Below are 20386 nucleotides of genomic sequence, written 5' to 3'. Positions count from 1 at the left end.
AATTTTTCAGCTGTTTTCCAATTGCCCGCTCTCATATTTCGCATAGTTTATGCCCATCAACAAACAATATGTCAACAAATCAAACATTGAAAATCAAACATCCCCCCGTCACCGCGCACTCGAATCAAGGCTCTATCGGCCATATCCTCAGAGGTCATACCGGCGTGCATTTGTCTAGAGGGCGTGCCCCCGCGCCAGAAATCCGGCCAATAGAGAGAAAGAAATAAATTTCCCTATTGGCTATTAGCTGGCCACGCCTACCGCGAGGCGAGTGGAGGGGAGAATCCCGAGGGGGCTAATAGAGAAAAGTCGAGAAAAAAATGTATAGTGGGGCGATTGGGGTCCGGTTGGTAGTAGAACGGCGTAACCGGGGCAGGTTGTTCAAGAAGTTCGCCCTTTTGGTAGTGGATTTTTTTGTTTAATTTTTGCGCGGCGGGGATTTTCGTCTCTCGGGGGTGGCAGGGGGTGGGGTCTGGTGGGCGGAGTCTCGCCGCACGGGGCCTCGCGCCAGCTCGCGACCTCCCGAGCAGTTGACAGCCGCTGACAATGAATGACGTTCGTGTACTGAAGGCGCGGTCCGCGGCTCGTCGCGAGAACGATTCAAAACTGCACTGAGAAAAAAAAACATTCGAGTTCGGTTTTCAAATTTGAATCGGTGTCAGTTTGAATAATTCTTTTTGACATTTGGACGAAGGGATCCGTCAGTTGCTTCCAGTACAGTGTGTGTTGTGACGATTTAAATTGTTTTGTGATATTGTCAGAAACTTTTTTTTTGAAAAAGTTTTGTTAAGTTTGCATTTAGCGTAACATAAGGTAGATATTTGTTCATTTGGCTTAAACCGACTTACGGCACATTTTCTTTCAAATCTGGGTATCAACCGGCATGCATTTTTTTTGTTGGAAAATTATGAATACTGTAGATAAAAAAATGTTTAAAATTAAACTCATAAATTTTTTTCAATGTGAGATTTTTTAACATAATCTATTCAAATATTGGAATCTAATGATTTCTCTTTTTTTTTCTATGTAAAAAATATTAATATAAAAATTAAATATAAAAATATTTTATCATGGTCGTCATGTTAAATTTCCCCAAATTTTCACTAAAGCCTGAGATACGTGTAGTATTTTTTACTTATTTTTTTTAAAATCCATAAAAAGAAATCCGTAAAATGAAAACATCATATTATGATGATCTTGGTTTTGATATCCATCTGTATTTTTAAATACTGTTTAAAAAATTCTTAAAAGACTTCTGATAAGTAAAATGAACCCTCACACATTCAAATAATTAATATATATTTTTTAATAATAATTATAGACTTGGATAATTTATGTAGCGCCACTTTTATAAAATACTACCTCAAGTGCTTGCTCTTTGCTACCTCAATTAAACCGTTCATAGAATTAAGTGCCATATGCTCCGATTAATACAAAATAAGCGGAAAAAAAACGTAATACAAAAATAGATTAAATAATATTTTACGAAAATTAAAAAAAAAATATATTCCTTTCTATAGGTATTTATAAATAAATAAATTTATCTAGAAAATTAGCACTGAACTTTTAAAATTATGCTAAAAAATAAGTGCTACAAAACGGTATTTATTTGTCAAAAAAAATACACCCGATGTAACACTATTTTTTTTTATTTTTATATTAATCAGTTTTTTTACGTTCTATAATTTACTTCCTTTGCTATCCATTTAAAAATAGTGTCGTTTGTAAATTTATCGAGGTGTTTACAAAATTATCATAGGTGTTTATGCCCTTTGAAAGAAACACTCGAACGATTATAATCAGAGCGTTTAATAATAATTAAAGAGGTCTCAGAAACTACCTGGGGCCGGGGCAAAAAATCCCAAAAATAAACAAAAGCGCTAGGCCTAAATTGGAGCGAGCAGATTCGCATAAAAGGTGTTCACTCCGGAGCATTGGCGAAACAATGGGACAATGGAAACCCGTCGGCTCCTGTAACCCAAGAACCAAGGCTCGATTCCCGTGCAAAAAATACAGGGAATGAATTAAATTCTCGATCATTTTATAGGAAATTAAATATCCCGTAGGTATCGATTTTATTAGGTTGAACCAATGAAATCTATGCCTATGAAACAGTGGAATTAATCCGCGGTTTGTTTTCTCAAAATCTTTAATTTATTATTCTAAGCAACATTTTTTTTAAATAAAATATCCTGGCGTGAGTATTATGCTTTGGATTTGGAATTGGAAATTTAAAGAAAAATCGTTTAGTTTTATACAAAAAGACGGGTAATAATTTTAAGTATCAAAAGGAGGGGTAATTTATGTTTAAAAAATCAATAACCATGAATAATATCTGGTAATATTTCAGAAGACATTGATTTTTTAACGGTTTATTGGGATATTAATCGAATGAGTGAAGAAAGAATAGTAAAACAAATGTATGGGGCAAATGTGTGGGTAATATAAGCAGTGGAAGACCAAGGAAATCTTGGCATGATCAAGTATTTCAAATGCTTGAAAGCGGTCAGGTTAGAAACCTGAATAATCGGCGGGTATGTATCAGGAGATGCATGAATGCTAAGGCGAAGATTGTTTGCAAAGACAGATTTTTGTGGCGTTCTATTCTCTCCGCCTATCCCTGCAAGAAGTGGCGTGATGGTTGGTTAGTTAGTTAGTTTATACAGATAGTTATTTATATGTATCAAATGTAGGAGTAATTTATGCTTGAATATGATAATATATCGGGAGACATTGATTTTCTTAGCGGTGAATTGGCTATGTAAATCGAATATCGTGCAAAAAATACATTAAATAAATTAAATTCTCGATCGTCTTAGAGAAAATTAAAAATTTCATAGATATCGACTTTATTAGTATAAAGCAATGAAAGCTATGCCCAAGCAAGAGTGGAATTTTTCCACAGTATAATTTCCGAAAATCTTTCGATTATTATTATTTTCTTACCAGCTAACATTAAGTATTGAAATATTGTCCTGATGATAATCTTGCTTAGGTATCTGAAATTAACTGAAAAATCTCCATGTTTTATATAGAAAACAGATAATAATTTATATTTTTGTATTTATATGTAGGAGCAATTTATGTTTTGGAAAAATAAACATTACATTAAAAAAAACTGATAATATTTCGGGAGGTGGGTAGTGATTTTCTTAACGGTTAATTGGGAGAACAATCATTTGAATGGTATTTTACCATTTTAAGTATTTAAATCACATTTTGTAAATTACACCTATACCTATTATCTAATTTAGATAATAGACAAGTGAAAGATATATCACCTTGATATGTGTCTATAATTATTTAACCATAGGTGGAATTTCAGAATTTGCTAATTTCAAAAAAAAAATTTTTGTTGTTGTATAGATGGATTTTTATTTGTTTCTAACGATCAAACAAACCGGCCTTAATATTCGGTAAAAATATCATATTTATTCCATTGGGTACCTTATAATGGGTAGGTATTTTATGTTAAGTAGATACTACATATTAGGTAGGTACTTTATAATAGATAGGTAGTTTACAGCAGTGCTTCTATTTTATTTATTTCTTCCATGACTTTTATAAGACAGTGCAAATTAAAATAGCGCTGAAAATTAGGAATTAGAGACGTTTTAAAAAATTTAATTAAACAGTTATATTTTTTGAGTTTTAAAGGTCAAGTTTGCAAATTTTCTCTGCTATTGGGTGAGTAGTATAGGAAAGGATATCCTACATATAAAGGACATACATAGAACACAAACATTGATTTTAATATACTTATATACGATTATAGGTTCATACAAAAAGTTTGATATAAGTTAATCCGAATATTTATCGAGATCTTATCTACCGACGGCATGCCTCTACGCTGTCAAAATTATTTATCTATGGGTGTTATCCAATCCCTATAATGTTTTATGGCGTTAGAATACGAATGCTGATAAAAAGGGTTTTTTTTATTTAGAAAGAAAATTAATCATGTATGACCTTTCAATACGTTTCTATCCTCTGTCCCATGCCCTGAGAAATCTTATAGTAATCTATTTAGGTACTTACCTGCATATTACGAGGGTGTTAACAAAACAAAATTAGAATTTTCCAATGCTCTCAATCTCTTTTATGTAACTATATATACCAACTTACGTTGTATCTATATATACAGGCAGATACGAGGATGTGATAGAGCGAAGAGTGTTTGCAAAGACATAGTGGTTTTGGCGTTCATCCTCTTTTGGAGAAATTTCAGTTTTGATTTTTAATTGATTTTGACGTGTTCTTTATATATTATATTACATAATTTTAAAAAATCATTAAATAACGAAAATATAAGTATGGGGGGCATTGATAATTGGATAATGAAGGTGGTTTGATTTGAAATAGATCGTATCATTCGTCCATGTGATGATTGGATGATTCATTGTATGCAGATAATCGTCTTTGAAGTGATTTCGGATAAAAACGGCGATATATAAATTATCCAAGAAACAAATTAGTTACTTTTAGAATAACTTGATAAATAAAAGTATTGTAAAATGTGCCCTCGGCACGGGAAACACCAGTGAGGACACACTATGCCAATCTTCTTCTGTGCGTGCCATGTCAGATCCCTCTGAAGTCGACTATCACTTTAGAGTAATTGTCCTTGACTTGGGCAGCTCTAAACAGCGCCTCGACGGTCCTGATCCCCGTCCAATCTCGTATATTCCGGAGCCAGGAGATCTGCCTTCTGCCCACACCTCGTCGACCCTCTATGTTGCCTTTTATGATTAGATGCAATAGTTCGTACTTGTCTCCTCTCAGCACATGCCTAGATAGGATACCTTCCGGACCTTGATATCAGTCAGCAACTGTCTCTCTGTTCTTGCTTTTTGAAGCAAATTTGCAAAGCTGAGTATATCGGTCCATGGACTGGTTATGTAATATCGATGAACCGATATGGTCAGCAATGCAAATGTGTTCTAAAGAGCAAGAACAGGGAGACAGTTGCAAAAAAGGTAGTGACAACAGGCATGTATTTAAAATTTTACCGATATTTTATGTACGTATTTTACAATCGGAATCGTGGACCTTTAAGATCAGTATTATGAACTGATTAAAGGCATTCGAAATGTAGCTACATCGTAAAACGCTGCATTCCATGGACCGATATGGTCTGCAATGGAGATGTGCTCCAAAGAGCAAGAGCAGGGAGACAGTTGCTGACTGATATCAAGGTCCAGAAGGTGTCCTATCTGGGGCATGTGCTTAGAGGAGAGAAGTACAACTATTGCATCTTATAATAGACAACATAGAGGGTTGACAAGATGTGGGCAGAAGGTAGATCTCCTGGCTCGGAATATACCAGATGGACGGGGATCAAGACCGTCAAACCAGTGCAGTTCAATATTTATTGTCGGTGATCCTTATTTTTTTCCATATTGTAGGAACAACGAATTACAGTAGTAAGAATTGAACGTACAGCTATTGATTGTATATAATTTTGGTGCGTGGACTTCCTGGACAGAGTGCGGCAAGTGCTCGATTCGCTCGGCCGAGTGTGTGATGTGACGGCGGTCCGGGCCCGGCGCGATGAACTCCCCCGGCGGCACGGTGCACGTGGCGGCGCCGAGCGTGGCGGCGCTGGGCGCGCGCCGCTCGCCCGCCGCGCTGCAGCGCTCGCCCTTCGCCATCCAGGAGCTGCTGGGGCTGGACGGGCCGCGCCCGCTCTACCCGCCCGCGCCCTTCCAGCCGCACCCCATGAGCGTGGCCAGCCGCGTGGCCTACTTCAACGCGCAGGCCGCCGTCGCGGCCGCCTTCCTGCCGCAGCACGCGCCCTCGCTCGCGCTGCACGGCGCGCCGCCTGGCGGTAAGGAAACTAAACTTCATTCCATTTCATACCCCTTCACCAGCTCATCTCATCATTCCAACATCCTTGACTCTGTCCATTCCAAATACTTTGGCACTGTTCCCTGTCTATCTGGTCAAGGTTGTGGAGTAAGGAAGTTCTCCATTTTATACCCTTTCTCCAGCTCATCGTTTCACCATTCTTGTCTCTTCTTCTTCTTCTCTTCTTCATTTCTCTATCTGATCCCCCTGACGTCGACTATTACTGATAATAATTGTCCTCGTCTTGAGTATCTCTAAACAGCGCCAGCGCCTCGACGGTCCTTATCCTCGTCCAATCTCATATATTCTTGTCTCTGTCAAATACCTTGGCACTTTTCGTTGTCTGTCTGGTCGGGGTTAGACATGGAGAATTCAGGGGAAAGCTCCAAGAGCTCGCATTAGCGGAAAATATAGACATTTGTATATGGGACTTTATCTCAGACGGTGGATCACATTTTGTGGAGATGCCCCGTTCTAGGCTCAGGAAGGGATCTTGTGCTGCATTGTGTTGTTGTCTTTCTATTTCATGGTTAGGGCTTGTGCTGTGAGTTAGGGTTTTTCCATGACTTGTTAGGATAATGGTAGGTTTTCTTTTGCCAATTCATATTATACCATTTAACTCTGCTCACGTATTTGTAGACGAACGATGTCTTACAACGAAATCTCTGGATGTTCCATAATAGCTGTCTACACGTAGGTGTTTTACCGCGCGAGCAGTATTGTCAATGCTACACAGGAAAATGGCGTATTTCAAAATGACAATTGTAATCGCACAGTACTTTCATATTGTACACTCCTTCGCCGCCGTCTTTCATGCGGTTTAGGCATGCACAACTCTATATAGCACGTACGTCTAAAGTCAGCTAATAAACGTATTCTCATAGACTTCTTTTACCTTTAGATCATCTCGTTTATAATCGTTATTATAGAAATGAAAACCATTAGTTTTTCGGTATTATACCTTTGAGATCTTCTTCTTTTTCTAACCCTTATCCGCTTTTTATACTCAACGGTGCATAGAACACTGCATAGTATCAATGTAGTATTATCTTAATCTTATGAAGGCAAGGTGATCACTCCCGCTCTTCCAGTCCCGGGTACTATTGAATAAATATTATAGCGAAAAATCAATCATATTTTTCTGCCCCCCTTGGAAATTATATTCATGAAACTGTAAATTAATGAAAACAAGGTAGACAAAGTAAGAAAGATCAGTTAAGGAATTGAGGGAGAGAGGTAGTGGAAACCGAAGACGAAGATTATTAAGGCGATTCTAGTGAAATATCTGTAGCTTGGTAGTTGGCTCTGAGTTAGCTGTTTCACATTTAAATTATTATAATATACTAAATGTACATATGCGAGTATGTACGAGATGCATGAATGTAGAAGAGGCGACGATTATTAGTCCGAGTGGTGTTGCTTATACTCTCTCTGGCTACTCCTGCGGGGAAGCGTCGTGTTGGCTAGTTAGTTAGTTAGTTATTTACGAATATGTATTTGGCTTTGACTGAATCTCCTTGTTAATTGAATGTAGGCCATATACTTGTATAGTGTTCATACGATTTTGCTATTTTGTATTGGCTGTTATAAGGAATGACTGTACAATACAAATGAGAAATTCAATGATAATTATTTCTCTCACTAGGAATATCGGATGTCAGACATCAGACGGGTAAAGCGGAGTAAATTAGGGCTTTGTCTACCCTCAGATAGATAACTTACCCATGAAGATACTATGGTGTATATAATAATATGTAGTGGAAGAGCTTTACATAAATTTCTGTGAGAAACTACTCATATATATCTGAATATCCCCACATATTAGTTGGTATATCCGATCAAACTAACCATTTTGCAGTTGGTATAACTGGACAGTCTCCGACAAAAACTGGACATACTCAGAAATTATAAATTTTTGTGGTTGGTACAACTGGACAGATCTGACTCTATCAATACATTGGTTGGTGCAGCCCGACAGACTCTGTTTACTGGGCTTGTGAACTGTCATAGGCTGGTTAAGTGATCACTTTACACAAGTGCAACATTCACCATTCTACCCACGACATACAACCACACTACTCAAATTTTTGGAACTCCTACATATGTATTCCATTAATCTCATGGCACAGAACATATGGATACACGAAAGCCATCTATACATTTATTTTCTTCTTCATCTATATTAAGAAGTATTAATTCATATTATTCTCAATATTATTAATATTTAAAGCATTTACTTTGTGGTTAGTCATTTTTACTTATTTTTTTTTTACAAAAATGTTAATAATATTAGTATATAACCACTCACCGAGATTTTTATGTCAACCGGTTTCGAGACGTACCCGTCTCTTCGTCAGGACAATCACTAACACAGCATGCAAACAATACTACCCTTCACCACCATAGCACCATTTAGCAGTATTGTTTGCATGCTGTGTTAGTGATTGTCCTGACGAAGAGACGGGTACGTCTCGAAACCGGTAGACATAAAGATCTCGGTGAGTGGTTATATACTTATATTATTAACGTTTTTGTAAAAAAAATAAGTGCATTAATTCATTATTAAGATATTTAATTAGGTGAATGTCGTTAGTTAGTTAGTTAGTTAGTTAGTTAATGTCGTGTCAATTCGCTGCTATAATTAAGGTTATATGTGACGAGGTATTTCGTGAAGAAATTTGACTCTTTTGGGAGAATTTTCAACCCCTTTTACGAGCGAAGCCTTTGTTCCTCTCACAAAGAAGAATCTGTCTCCCAAATTAATTAATAAAATAATTAGCGCTATACGAGACCTCCGCAAGCTTACGCAGCGAGTAAAATATCATATTATTTAAGTCTCGCTTCAATCAGGCGACACTTGAATGAAGGCCTTTAATAACGCGACACAAAAGGGTAATGTGAAAGATGCGAGCGCTATTATCAGAGAGCTTCGTATAAAGTGGTCTTATGGTATCCTGGTAGACTTCAATTTTGAGATCTGGGATTCGACTCCCTACAATACTATATTTACTAAATTTATCAATTTATTTCATCGTATCTATATATCGCTCACTCCTTTCAAGAACGTCATAAATCAAAAAGCTTGATTTTTCAGGACAACGTTTTTAAAGATTAAAAATATAACACAATGCATTAAAAATAAATATCAAGCCACTTATTGAACTTTTTACTGTGCAACAGATCTTTTTTGGTAAAACCTGAAGGTTTTTTCTCCATTTCGAAAATATTTAGTATATTTTAAATAAATAATTAAACAATACCTTTTCTTCAAAATGCAAAAACAACACTTTCTGCCCTGTAGCGGGTAAATATTAAGTTTAAAATGTGCCGCTTTTGCTGGGATATAGTACATTTTCTGGGCATCGCGAAAACATACATAACTGAAAATTGACGATTTTTGATTTATGACGTTCTTGAAAGGAGTGAGCGATATGGTGAAATTATTAAAGAAAATGCTTGTTTTTTTACCATTTGAGTTAGTTTATGATGACTAGTTTCAGGTCAGTAAGGAAGCTTAGCTTCCGAAACTAGCCGTCATAAATAAACTCAAGTGGTAAAAAAACAAGTGTTTTCTTTGATGATTTCGACATGTCTGACCACAAAGTAAATGCCAAATCAATAAATGCTATATATGGTATTACTATGTCTGATATAAACATTTTTATGGAATATTATTTTTGACATCTCATCAAAGATGAAGAAGAATATGGAAGTCATAGGCTGGTTTAAGTGATCACTTTACACACGTGTAACATTCACCAATTCTACCCATTAAATGCCCCATAAAGGCCCAGACTGCCATATTCTTCTTCGTCTTTGATGAGATGTCACAAATAATATGAAAAGTAACTCATAAATAAATCACAAATAAAATGAAAAGTAAGTATTTGAACACACTAAAAATGTTGTCAATTTTAATGGAAGTTAACTACGTAGTGTGTTAACTTTTTATACCTTATCCGCACTTGACGGTGCATAGGGCACTGCATCATAAAATTATCTTGGCAAGGTGGTCACCCCTCAGCTTCAGGTACCAGTTGATATTGAATAAATATTAAATGAAAAAATCACTTTCAACACGCTTTTAGCAATAATTAATTATTTCTTAATTAGTCCTAGATATCTGTGACTCTCTAACACCTATCCGCAGCCAATGGTGCATACAGCACTGCATCATATAAACGCAGTGTTATCTTGATCGTTAACATATGAGGAAAAAGAGATTAGCCCTCCGCTTCAGGTAACAGTCCAGGGTAATATTGAATAAATGTAAGAGTGAAAAATTATAAATATTTATTTGACCCCCCCTCCTGGGAATCGAACTCGGGACTTCCAGTACAGTAGCTCAGCGTGCTAACTATTAAACTACGTAGCAGACAAAGTAGACAGCTTTTAAATCACTTTTTTTGAACCCTTATACACATTTAATGATGCACTGGGCACTGCATCGTATAAAACCAGTGTTACCTTGTTCGTTGAATTTATGAAGGAAAAATATTCAGGTACCAGTCTAAGGTAATGAATTTAAGTAAGAAAAAAAATATTTAAAAAAAAATATTCACAAGTATTAAATCTTGAAATTAATTTTTGAAAATGCCATAACAAGGCGAAACAATTGTCACAAATTTTATTTTGATGTGTTTGCTAAAAAAAAATATTTAGTAGACTCTAAAAATCAGTGTTTGATTTTAACATTTAATATATAAATATTTAAAAGGTTTGATCATTTCCTCTCTGCGGTAACAGCTTATATTATATTAAACCCGACCTTTATATGAAGCGTCGTCGGTTCGAACCATTTCAATACTAGAATATACAGGGTGTTGATGATATACGAGTATACAGGGTGCAAAACGCTCTCTTGGCAAAGATGACAGATATAATCAGACGAGGGTCGCTCGATAAGTACCTCGCCCTGAAGGAGCGCTCTCGTGTGACACCTCCGTACAACTGGGCACAAATGAAACGCGTTAAGGCCCCGACAATGGCATCGCTTTTATTTCCCTCTCGGCCTCCCCTCACGCGGGTCTGCGTCATCTAACGGCTGCTCGGCCCGCGTGTGTGCGTGTATTATACAAATAGAATAAACGGTTTGCGATTGACTGATACGCCCTTTTGTGCGACTCCGTGGAGCAGTGGTTGGCACTTATGGCGCTGGTTCGATTTCCTCAATAAAATAAAACTAGAACAATTTAATTTTTTAAAATATTTTTTGGCATCTCAACATAGATAGATGAAGAAGATGGAAGTCTGGGCATTTACAGGGCTTATGAGCTATCATATCAAGATTAATTGATCAATTTAATTGAATTTAAAAAAAAAATCATTAACATATTATACAATTCACATGTCACTTTATACACGAGTTCGCGGCAGTATCTATAATTGATTTGAATAAACTTTTTAAATATCAGAGACCTTTTTAATTTTTAATGTTTGCATATCTTTACCCAATTATTTTTGAACATACTGAAAGCACGATTTAAAATTTTAATGAAGCTTATAATTTGACAAGTTATTTTTCCACAATATTTTGTTCAGAAAACTGGGTATAAAAATACATAGGTGTGTAATTAAAAATGAATACTATACCACTTTTGAGTTTATTAATGTAAACACGACTAGTTTCAAGAAATCAAGATGTTCTCGACACTAGTCGTATTAAAACTCAAAAATGGTATAAATTGTTTTATCATATATTTGAAAATAAAAAATACATTTGTAATTTTAAATACATTTGTAAACTTAATTTTATCGATAAGCTGAGATAAGCACTATCGATAAAATTAAGAAAGGTGTGTTGAGATGGTTTGAACATGTAGAACGATGAGTGAGGAAAGAACAGTAAAACCAATTTATAAGGCGAATGTAATTGGGAAAAGAAGCAGAGGAAGACCGAGAAAAATATGGCACGATCAGGTATGCCAAATACTTGAAAGTGGTCAGACAGAGTGGTATGGCGTTCTATTTTCTATTTTCTAGTTTCTCTGCCTACCCCTGTTAGTTAGTTAAAATTACATTTATAAAATTAATTCGATTAAATTATAAAATGTGGGGTCAAAATCGCTTTTAGATCGTTTTTAGATACACCATGACTAGAATAAATATGGAACATATATTTAAAAGCAAATCGATAATAATGTTACAGATAATAAACTGTTTCGTATTATTTTTATTGATATTTATTTTACAACATTTTGAGTGTGTCCAAATACTTGTTCACAAAATCTGGATTATCTCCAATTACAGGAGTTATTTTCATATTATTTTTTGACATCTCATCAAAGATGAAGAAGAATATGGAAGTCTGGGCATTTACGGGGCTTACGACCGTCATAGGCTGGCTTAAGTGATCACTTTACACACGTGTAACATTCACCAATTCTACCCATTATTGACAACCACACTACTCAAATTCTTGGAAGTTCTATATATATATATGAACCAATTTAGAAACCTTGTTCATGAATCACTAGAACTTCACTAGAGACATCTATTGGTGAGATGTAAAAAAAAATAAAAATAATAATTATAAAAAAAAAAAAAAAATATATATATATATATATATATATATATATATATATATATATATATATATATATATATTTTTTTTTTATATTTTTTTGACGTTTAACCCTCAATAGAACGTATATACAAATGTACGGTATGCATGTTCGCACTTATGCGATTTGATACTCATAAATTTGTCTCGTCTTGGGCCATTACTTGAAGAATTCATTCCAGCAATTAAAAATGAAGATAATACATTTCTTAATAGGCCAGTATTAGACTGTACCTACAGAATATAGGCAAGAACCAATGCAGTGCAGGACCCTAATTTTTTTATAAAGTTTATAAATTAAATGACACAAAATATTTGCTTCTAACCATTTAAAAAGATGAAATCGGTAAGAATAATAGTACCAAAAATAAAAATGGTTGGAAAGAATTTTTTAGTTTTATTAATTTTATATTTACTTTATACTATAACTTTATAAAATAGAGCACAAATTATCAGCAAAACCACGAGAAGCAGAGAAAGTACGAGGAAAAGTTGGCGTGATCAAATATTTCAAATACTCGGACGTGGTCGTATCAGGAGGAATAATCGGTGGGTATGTATGAGTAGAAGCTTTGATGTTGAAGAGGCGAAGATTGCTTGCAGAGTCAGATTTAAATTCTCTCTGCTTACTCCTGCAGTGAAGCGGCGTGATGGTTAGTTAATTTCTTAAAGTGTTTTCATGCTTTCATTAATTGATTTAGCAGTGACTTTCTGGTTTTATCAATCCATTTGTAAGTAAGTTTAAAAAAATATATATTCAGACTTTTTTAATAAAAAAATAATCTTGATCCGCTCCTGTAATTTAATTATAATTTTATTTTATTGTGACACGACTGTGACGCGGCGCTGAGTAGCGAACCTGTAAAATTAGACTTTATTACGTCTTCCACTGAACTAAGAATTAATGAAATAATTAAGAAATAATTCCTCCCCGATGCCACCCCGCGCAGTGCCAGGGGTGGAGCGAGGCAATCCAACAATGGGGACGGCCGGAGAATACCATTTTATTGTTTCTGTAAATGTTAATTAAAATTAATTCCAAAGTAAAAGTGATTTTGATATTTATTTAAAATAAAACTTACATTTTCTTCCACTTAGTACTCATACTTACGAATTCGAATATCAGTATCCCTTTGATGTATGTATTTGCAAACAAAATTTCTGTGTTCACGTGCGACATTCCTAGTCATTTATCCAGTTAAGATCAAGTGTTTTCAATCGTATCGAAATTGGCTAAAAAAAACCTGCTGAGACATCTCTTAGGATAATTACAAATTGTTACATGGTAAGACATTACAATTTTTTGCTAGTAAATTGATGTGCGCTATACGCGGCTAGCAGTAAAAATAATGACATTAAGTAATTATAAAGATCGAGAAAATTATATAATATGTAATAATTTACAAAATTCTGTGTACTAAAAATATGCTTTGTATTTTATTAGATTTAAGTTTTATACAGACGTTTCTTAGTGGAACTGCATTTGTGTAAGCACGACACGCACACACTGGGAAAAAATTATGTATTGGCAATTTTATCCCCGATTTTTTTTCAAATTATTTATTTCCGTCGCTGCAAATGAATACATTTTTAATACGTTTATTTTAATAACTTTATAATATTTAAGGCGTTATGGACATGTGAAGCGAATGAATAACGAGTGATTGACTTAAGTAGCGAATGTGAGCGGGAGAACAGAACGAAGACGGCCGAAAAGAAAAGATCAGATCAATCAGAACTTTAAATCTGGTGGTGTCAAAATTCTGCGTAATCGGAGGGTATGTAAGACTAGATGTATGGATGTGAAGGAAGCGAAGAGTGTATGTCAGTACAGAAAAGTGTGGTGTTCCATTCTCTCTACCTACCCTTGCGGAGAAACGGCGTGATGGTAGTAGTAGTACTTTTATGTAATACGTAATTATATTAAGGACGAATACAAAATTTCTGAGCTGGTATCTATTATATTTCTTATTTTATTTTAAAATAATCCTTTAACCACTCTCATTAATTCCTCTCCTTTCCTTTTCCTTCCTGCAAACTCTATTTTTTATACCCTTACCCTTTTACTTCCTTCCTCACACACACACTCCCTTTCTTTTATTATTATTTTTTTATTTTTTAAATCTCAATGTTTTAATAGTTATTATAACATATGTAAATGTGGAATTGTTTAATCGGCTTTATTTTTAATGTAACTATTTTTGCTAATGTAATGTAATTTTTATTATATATTTTTTTAAATGTAAAGCTGTACAATTTCCGAACAAATAAAATAAAATAAAAAATATAAAATTATTTCGATTCTATAAAATTCGTATAAAATTCTGATTTTTAAGTAAATACATAAAATTGTTAAAAATGTGTAAAGCCTTCCAATCCGCCACTGCTCGCCGAACATTCGCAGTTACATCGGAATGTACCGAGCAAACCCCAACTTAGTTTATTAATTCCCTCGTCTCTTAATTAAAATATAAGTAAAGCAGGTTTCTCTACGTACAAACATCATTGTTTCTGCCACCCCCCGGCACCTACCCTCACCTACCCTAAGGGGTGGCAGACCCCCGCCGCCAACGCCTTTACTGGCTAAAACAATTTTCTCTCTCGACAATACATCTGCAAACGAAATTGTTAAAAGTCACCGCTATTTTTAGAGGTTTTGCATTTTAATTAGAGAACGAATTTTGAAAATCAACCGACATAAATATTATACAAGCGAATTTACGAAGTTTGTGAAGATATATTATATATTTTTTTTTTTTTACAAAAATGTTAGTAATATTAGCACCATTAAATGCTGCTATGGTGCTGAAGGATGTTATTGTTTGCATGCTGTAAAAGTGATTGTCCTGATGAAGAGACGGGTACGTCTCGAAACCGGTAGACATAAAAATCTCGGTGAGTGGTTATTTACTAATATTATTAACATTTTTGTAAAAAAAAATACTAACCACAAAGTAAATGCTTTAAATATTGATAATATTGAGAATATTTATTTTATAATATTAAATGTGTTTCACTTAAGAAGAAGCGTAAAGAATATTATGAAACATTTTGACAAAATAGTAATGATTAGCGTCTTTAGCTACCTTGGCTGCGGGTCCCGGAATCGATTCCTAGGGAGGAGTGAAAATAAATATTCGTGATTTTAGACTCTAATATTTATTTAATATTATCCTGGACTGGTCCCTAAAGCGCAGGATTGATCACCTTGCCTTCATGTAAATAACGATAAAGATAACACTGCGCCAATACGACGCAGTGCCCTATACCCCATCGGGTTCGGATAGGGGTTAGAAAAATAAAAATAATAATTTTGGATATATAAATTATATAGCGCCATTTAAAAAAATGCTACCTCACTTAAACACACGGGTGTAAGTGAGGTAGTATTTTTATTTTATTTTTATTTACCAAATGAAAATGATAAATAATCTCAATGTAGAAGAAGAAGAATATAGAAGTCTGGGTATTTACAGTGGCTATGACCTGTCACTGGCTGGTTAATTCATCACTTGACTCCATGACTCGAATTTTTGAAACTGCTACATATATTGATCAATCTCATAACACAGTACATATCAGACCACATGTTGTCTTTTATTTAGTAGAGTCCCTTTTATTTGTATGCAAGATCTGAACCCCAGATTATTTTTACATACGGGGAAACGCTTGAAAACATGATTTTTTTTAAATTATAGATTATAATTTGCCCAGCTATTTTTATTCACAGTATTTCAAGTGAGTCCAAATGCTTGTTAAAAAAATATTTTTTTTAAGATCTGTGAACAAGTATTTGGACGCACTAAAAATGTTGTAAATATGTATTTTGAAAAATTATTTAACACATTTTTCGCTGTGACCAATTTTTTTCTTAGTACTAAAAAACTTTTTTTTTTCACCCGCCAAAACCATTATTACACATATTTCTATCTTCATCGCACTTCCTTTTTACGATATAAGGAAAGGAGACAGGTAATAACTCACGTTTTTCGCTGTGAACAAGTTTTTTCTTAATAGTAAAAATATTTCATTCAAATTTAGTCACCCACAAAAACAATTATTGTATTTCTTTCTCTATCGCACTTCCTTTGTAAGATGCAACGAAGAAAGACAGGTATAATATGAATGTGTGTATGTGTGTATGTATGGATATGTGTGTGTGTGTAAGAGAGAGAGAGAGAGAGACTCTTTAGGGTACGATATCTTTTCAACCTAAATAATTCATTTGTCTGTTAATAGTGGTTTACATGCAATAAAAAGATCAAGTAATATAAGGGCACTTTGTAGAAAAACATTGGTTGCGATAATTATCAGGCTTATAACATTTTGCTCTTTTGGCGATGCTCCCATGATTAAATCAAACGGATAAAAATTACGAAATTCGGAACTTTTCTCAAGTAGTGACAAACATATTTTCAATACAATAAAGTTCAAATTATTGAAATTATTAATGAAAACACTTGAGTTTATTTATGACTGCTAGTTTCGGTTACTAACCCCCCCCCCCTCTCTCCAACTTACCCCTCTCCTTATTTATAGAACCGTTTATTATTTAATATATTTTAATTTACGTTAAGACCTGAGGATGGAAGCATAGCTACCGAAACTAGTAGTCATAAATTAACTCAAGTGGTATTAAAACAAGTGGTTTCTTTAATAATTAAAACATGTTTTACCACAAAGTAAAAACCGTAACAAAAATTAAATATCTAATTATTGTATAATGCGAAATTTTCTTTAAAAAAAATTACTCGAAGGGCGCTTTAAAATTTTTACGTATTTCACGCTTTTATGGTTATACATATATGTAATATACATAAATATATATATATATAAATATATATATATACATATATATATATATATATATATATATATATATATATATATATATATATATATATATATATATATATATATATATATATATATATAAACATATATATATATATATATATATATATATATATATATATATATATATATATATATATATATATATATAATATATATATATATATATATATATACATATATATAAATACAAATATATATATATATATATATATATATATATATATAGATATATGTAAATATATCTAAATTATTCACTCGAAAACTTATTCAAATTTGTCTTTCCTTCATTTGTTAACGATCAAGATAACACTGCCGTAGGCAGCATTGAGATGCGTATATGGGTTTAAAGACTGAATAAGAAAATATATAAAGAATGGTTCTTAAGTATAGGATACGAGTATACTAAAAGATTTTAAGAATTGAACAAAGATCTTAAAAGGTGACTTGGGGGTGTGTTTAGAAAGGGAGGTTTCCTTCTTTCAATAACGGAATTGCTTTTTAAATGCCATTTTTCGTGGTCTCGAGGTGATTTCCACCCTTCCAGCACCCGCCCTTAAATGTACCACTCCTGAAATGTTGATGCCGTATTATATATGATCGGTCTGGAATATAAATATTAATCGGCCGAACTGATCAAGGATGAAAATCCTCAAATATCAATATAAAAATTTCACTAGCTTTTACTTGCTTAAAAATCTTACTAAATTCTACCATATATGCTATCGAGAATTTAGAAAATGTTTTAATAAAATTTAAAAAAAACTAACTAACCAATACTCCGCTTCCCCGGAGGGGTAGGCAGATAGAATTGAACGCCACACCACTACATCTTTGCAAACATTCTTCGCCTCTTCCACGTTCATGCATTTCCTTATACATACCCGACGATTATTACGACTCCTAACCTGACCACTTTCAAGTATTTGGCATACCTGAGCGTGCCAAGTTTTTCTCGGTCTTCCTCTACTCCTTTTTCCGATAACATTCCCCTTTAAATTATTTTTACCGTTCTTTTCTCGCTCATTCGTTCTACATGTTCAAACCATCTCAACATACCTTTCTTCATTTTATCGATAATGCTTATCTCAGCCTTGCATTCCTTCCTTATTTCAGTATTCGAACATCTATCATACATCATTTTGTCGAACATTCTTCTGAGAGATCGCATTTCGACTGCATTTCGACGTTTGAATTAAAGGATAAATATACATGTTTGTCAATCATAGGTAGGAATGGTGAATATTGTACGTGTAATAAAAATTTAAAAAAAAAATTATAGCATCTCCTAGTAGGTATGTAAGATAATTCGGGAAGAATCATAGACAATTTATTTATTCCATCGTATACATAACTACAAAATACAGATAACGATAATGTGCCCTCACTGCGCTTTCCCGTGTCGAGGACACATTTTACAAAATTATACACGTTTTACAAATTTAACAATTTGGCAATACATGTCGTAAAGGCCTCTGCTAATATAAAATAACTTAACTCAAACATAGATGGTGCTGAGAACTAGCATGTGAAAGAATGCGTCAGTTGAAAGATAAATAAAACTTTGAAAATTTGGGTACTGTGGTTTGGTAGTATCTTGGGTAGAATGGTGAATGTTACACGTCTATAGAGTGATCAATTAAACCAGCCTATTATAGGTCGCAACCTCTATAAATACCCAGATTTCCATATTCTCCTTCATCTATGTTGAGATGTCAATATTTTGTCATTTATTAGACGCTAGATTTTTCACCTCAAGATAACACTGCGTCAATACGATACAGTGCCCTATGCACCATTGGGTGCGTATTAGGGTTCGAATAAGAAGATTTTTTTACTCTAGTGATCTACGTTTGGTTTAGTTTAGCGATCACTTTGTACACTTATGTCTCGTAAATATAATAAGAAAATTACCCTTTGCGAAGCAGTACCCTATGAACCACTGAATTCGGATAAGAGTTACAAGCATAAGAGTTATTGGTGGAATGAACGTACGTTCAAAGAATATATTTTTATTATTTTTAATTTACTTTGTTTAAAAAAAAATATCGTAAAACAACCTCCCTCTCTAAACACAAGTATCTACTTTATTAAAGAGGTAGAAACTATATATATTGAAATGTATTGTATATTTACCAACTTTTTTGTTTTATTTAAATATGTATTTTGTAAAAAAAAAATATTCAAAGTGTTTTAAGAAAATCTAAAAATTTCTCCGTTCAAAATAAGGCAAGTTCATCCCTCATTCGGTGTAGGCCCAGTTTAAGGCTGTCGATAATAAGGGGGTTGCTTTAACTGAAAGGAATGCGGGGTGAGTCGGGGTGTTATCCAGATTAAGGAGGAGAACGTAAATTAAGTCATCTCGGCCAAAAAACTCCGGGGGTAGTTCGTCTTGGGAACCCACTTCCGCCTGGGGAGGGATATTATTTATTGTTGGAATTTTCGGGGCTTATTTCCGGTTTGAAAGAAATAAATTTCAGGGCTTTATGTAGACCCAACGAGTAAATACATTTTGAAATCAACCTGAATGAGTAAATTTTGTTTCAATCGCTTCTTGTTTTGAGTTTCAGCTCATTAACTACTTTTTGTATATATATATATATATATATATATATATATATATATATATATATATATATATATATATATATATATATATATATATATATATATATATATATATATATATATATATATATATATATATATATACATACATATAACTGATTCCTGAGACGAGGAAAGTGATAACTTACTAAGTATGATTGAACAATAATACCTACTATTTATGTTTCAAGGCTTGTATGTCATGTCCTTACATTTGAATATACAGGAATGTTTACGAATTTTAATAAATTCATTATCTCTATTATTTCTTTTTATTTCCAGTACAAAATTCTAAACATTTTTATATTTTTAAACTCTATGGTGTAATATTTATCGATTTTTAATTTAAGTTTTACTCGGTAAATACCACTATTTATTAAGATCTATTGCAATACGTGTTTTTTGAAAATAATACGGAATCCATCAAAGTACGTATCACAATGTATTTAAAAAAAAATAATGGTATTTACCAATTAAAACTACAAATTAAAAATTGATATTTTTTTAACAATTTAG

General features: G+C 33.5%; 1 protein-coding gene across 4 annotated transcripts in view; it reads left to right on the top strand.

The window, feature by feature from the left end:
• The first annotated feature begins 524 nt into the window (after positions 1-524).
• The window catches only part of LOC148306400 (uncharacterized), a 160431-nt gene continuing 140569 nt past the window's right edge, over positions 525-20386 (top strand). For 2 of the 4 annotated variants that reach the window (XM_088265043.1, XM_088265042.1), the window contains exons 1-2: positions 525-813; positions 5406-5827. In XM_088265043.1, coding sequence (XP_088121169.1) covers positions 5551-5827 — 277 coding nt within the window. In that variant the 5' untranslated portion in view covers positions 525-813; positions 5406-5550. The remainder of the gene's footprint in view (positions 814-5405; positions 5828-20386) is intronic. The other 2 variants (XM_088265040.1, XM_088265041.1) reach the window with 1 other exon arrangement.

The sequence above is a fragment of the Brachycentrus maculatus genome, unplaced genomic scaffold (assembly GCF_059751285.1).
Source record: "Brachycentrus maculatus isolate JH-2025_06_01 unplaced genomic scaffold, ASM5975128v1 h1tg000242l, whole genome shotgun sequence".
Classification (NCBI taxonomy): domain Eukaryota; kingdom Metazoa; phylum Arthropoda; class Insecta; order Trichoptera; family Brachycentridae; genus Brachycentrus; species Brachycentrus maculatus.
The sequence above is the reverse complement of the archived record's forward strand: the minus strand, read 5'-3'. Positions and strand labels throughout refer to the sequence as shown.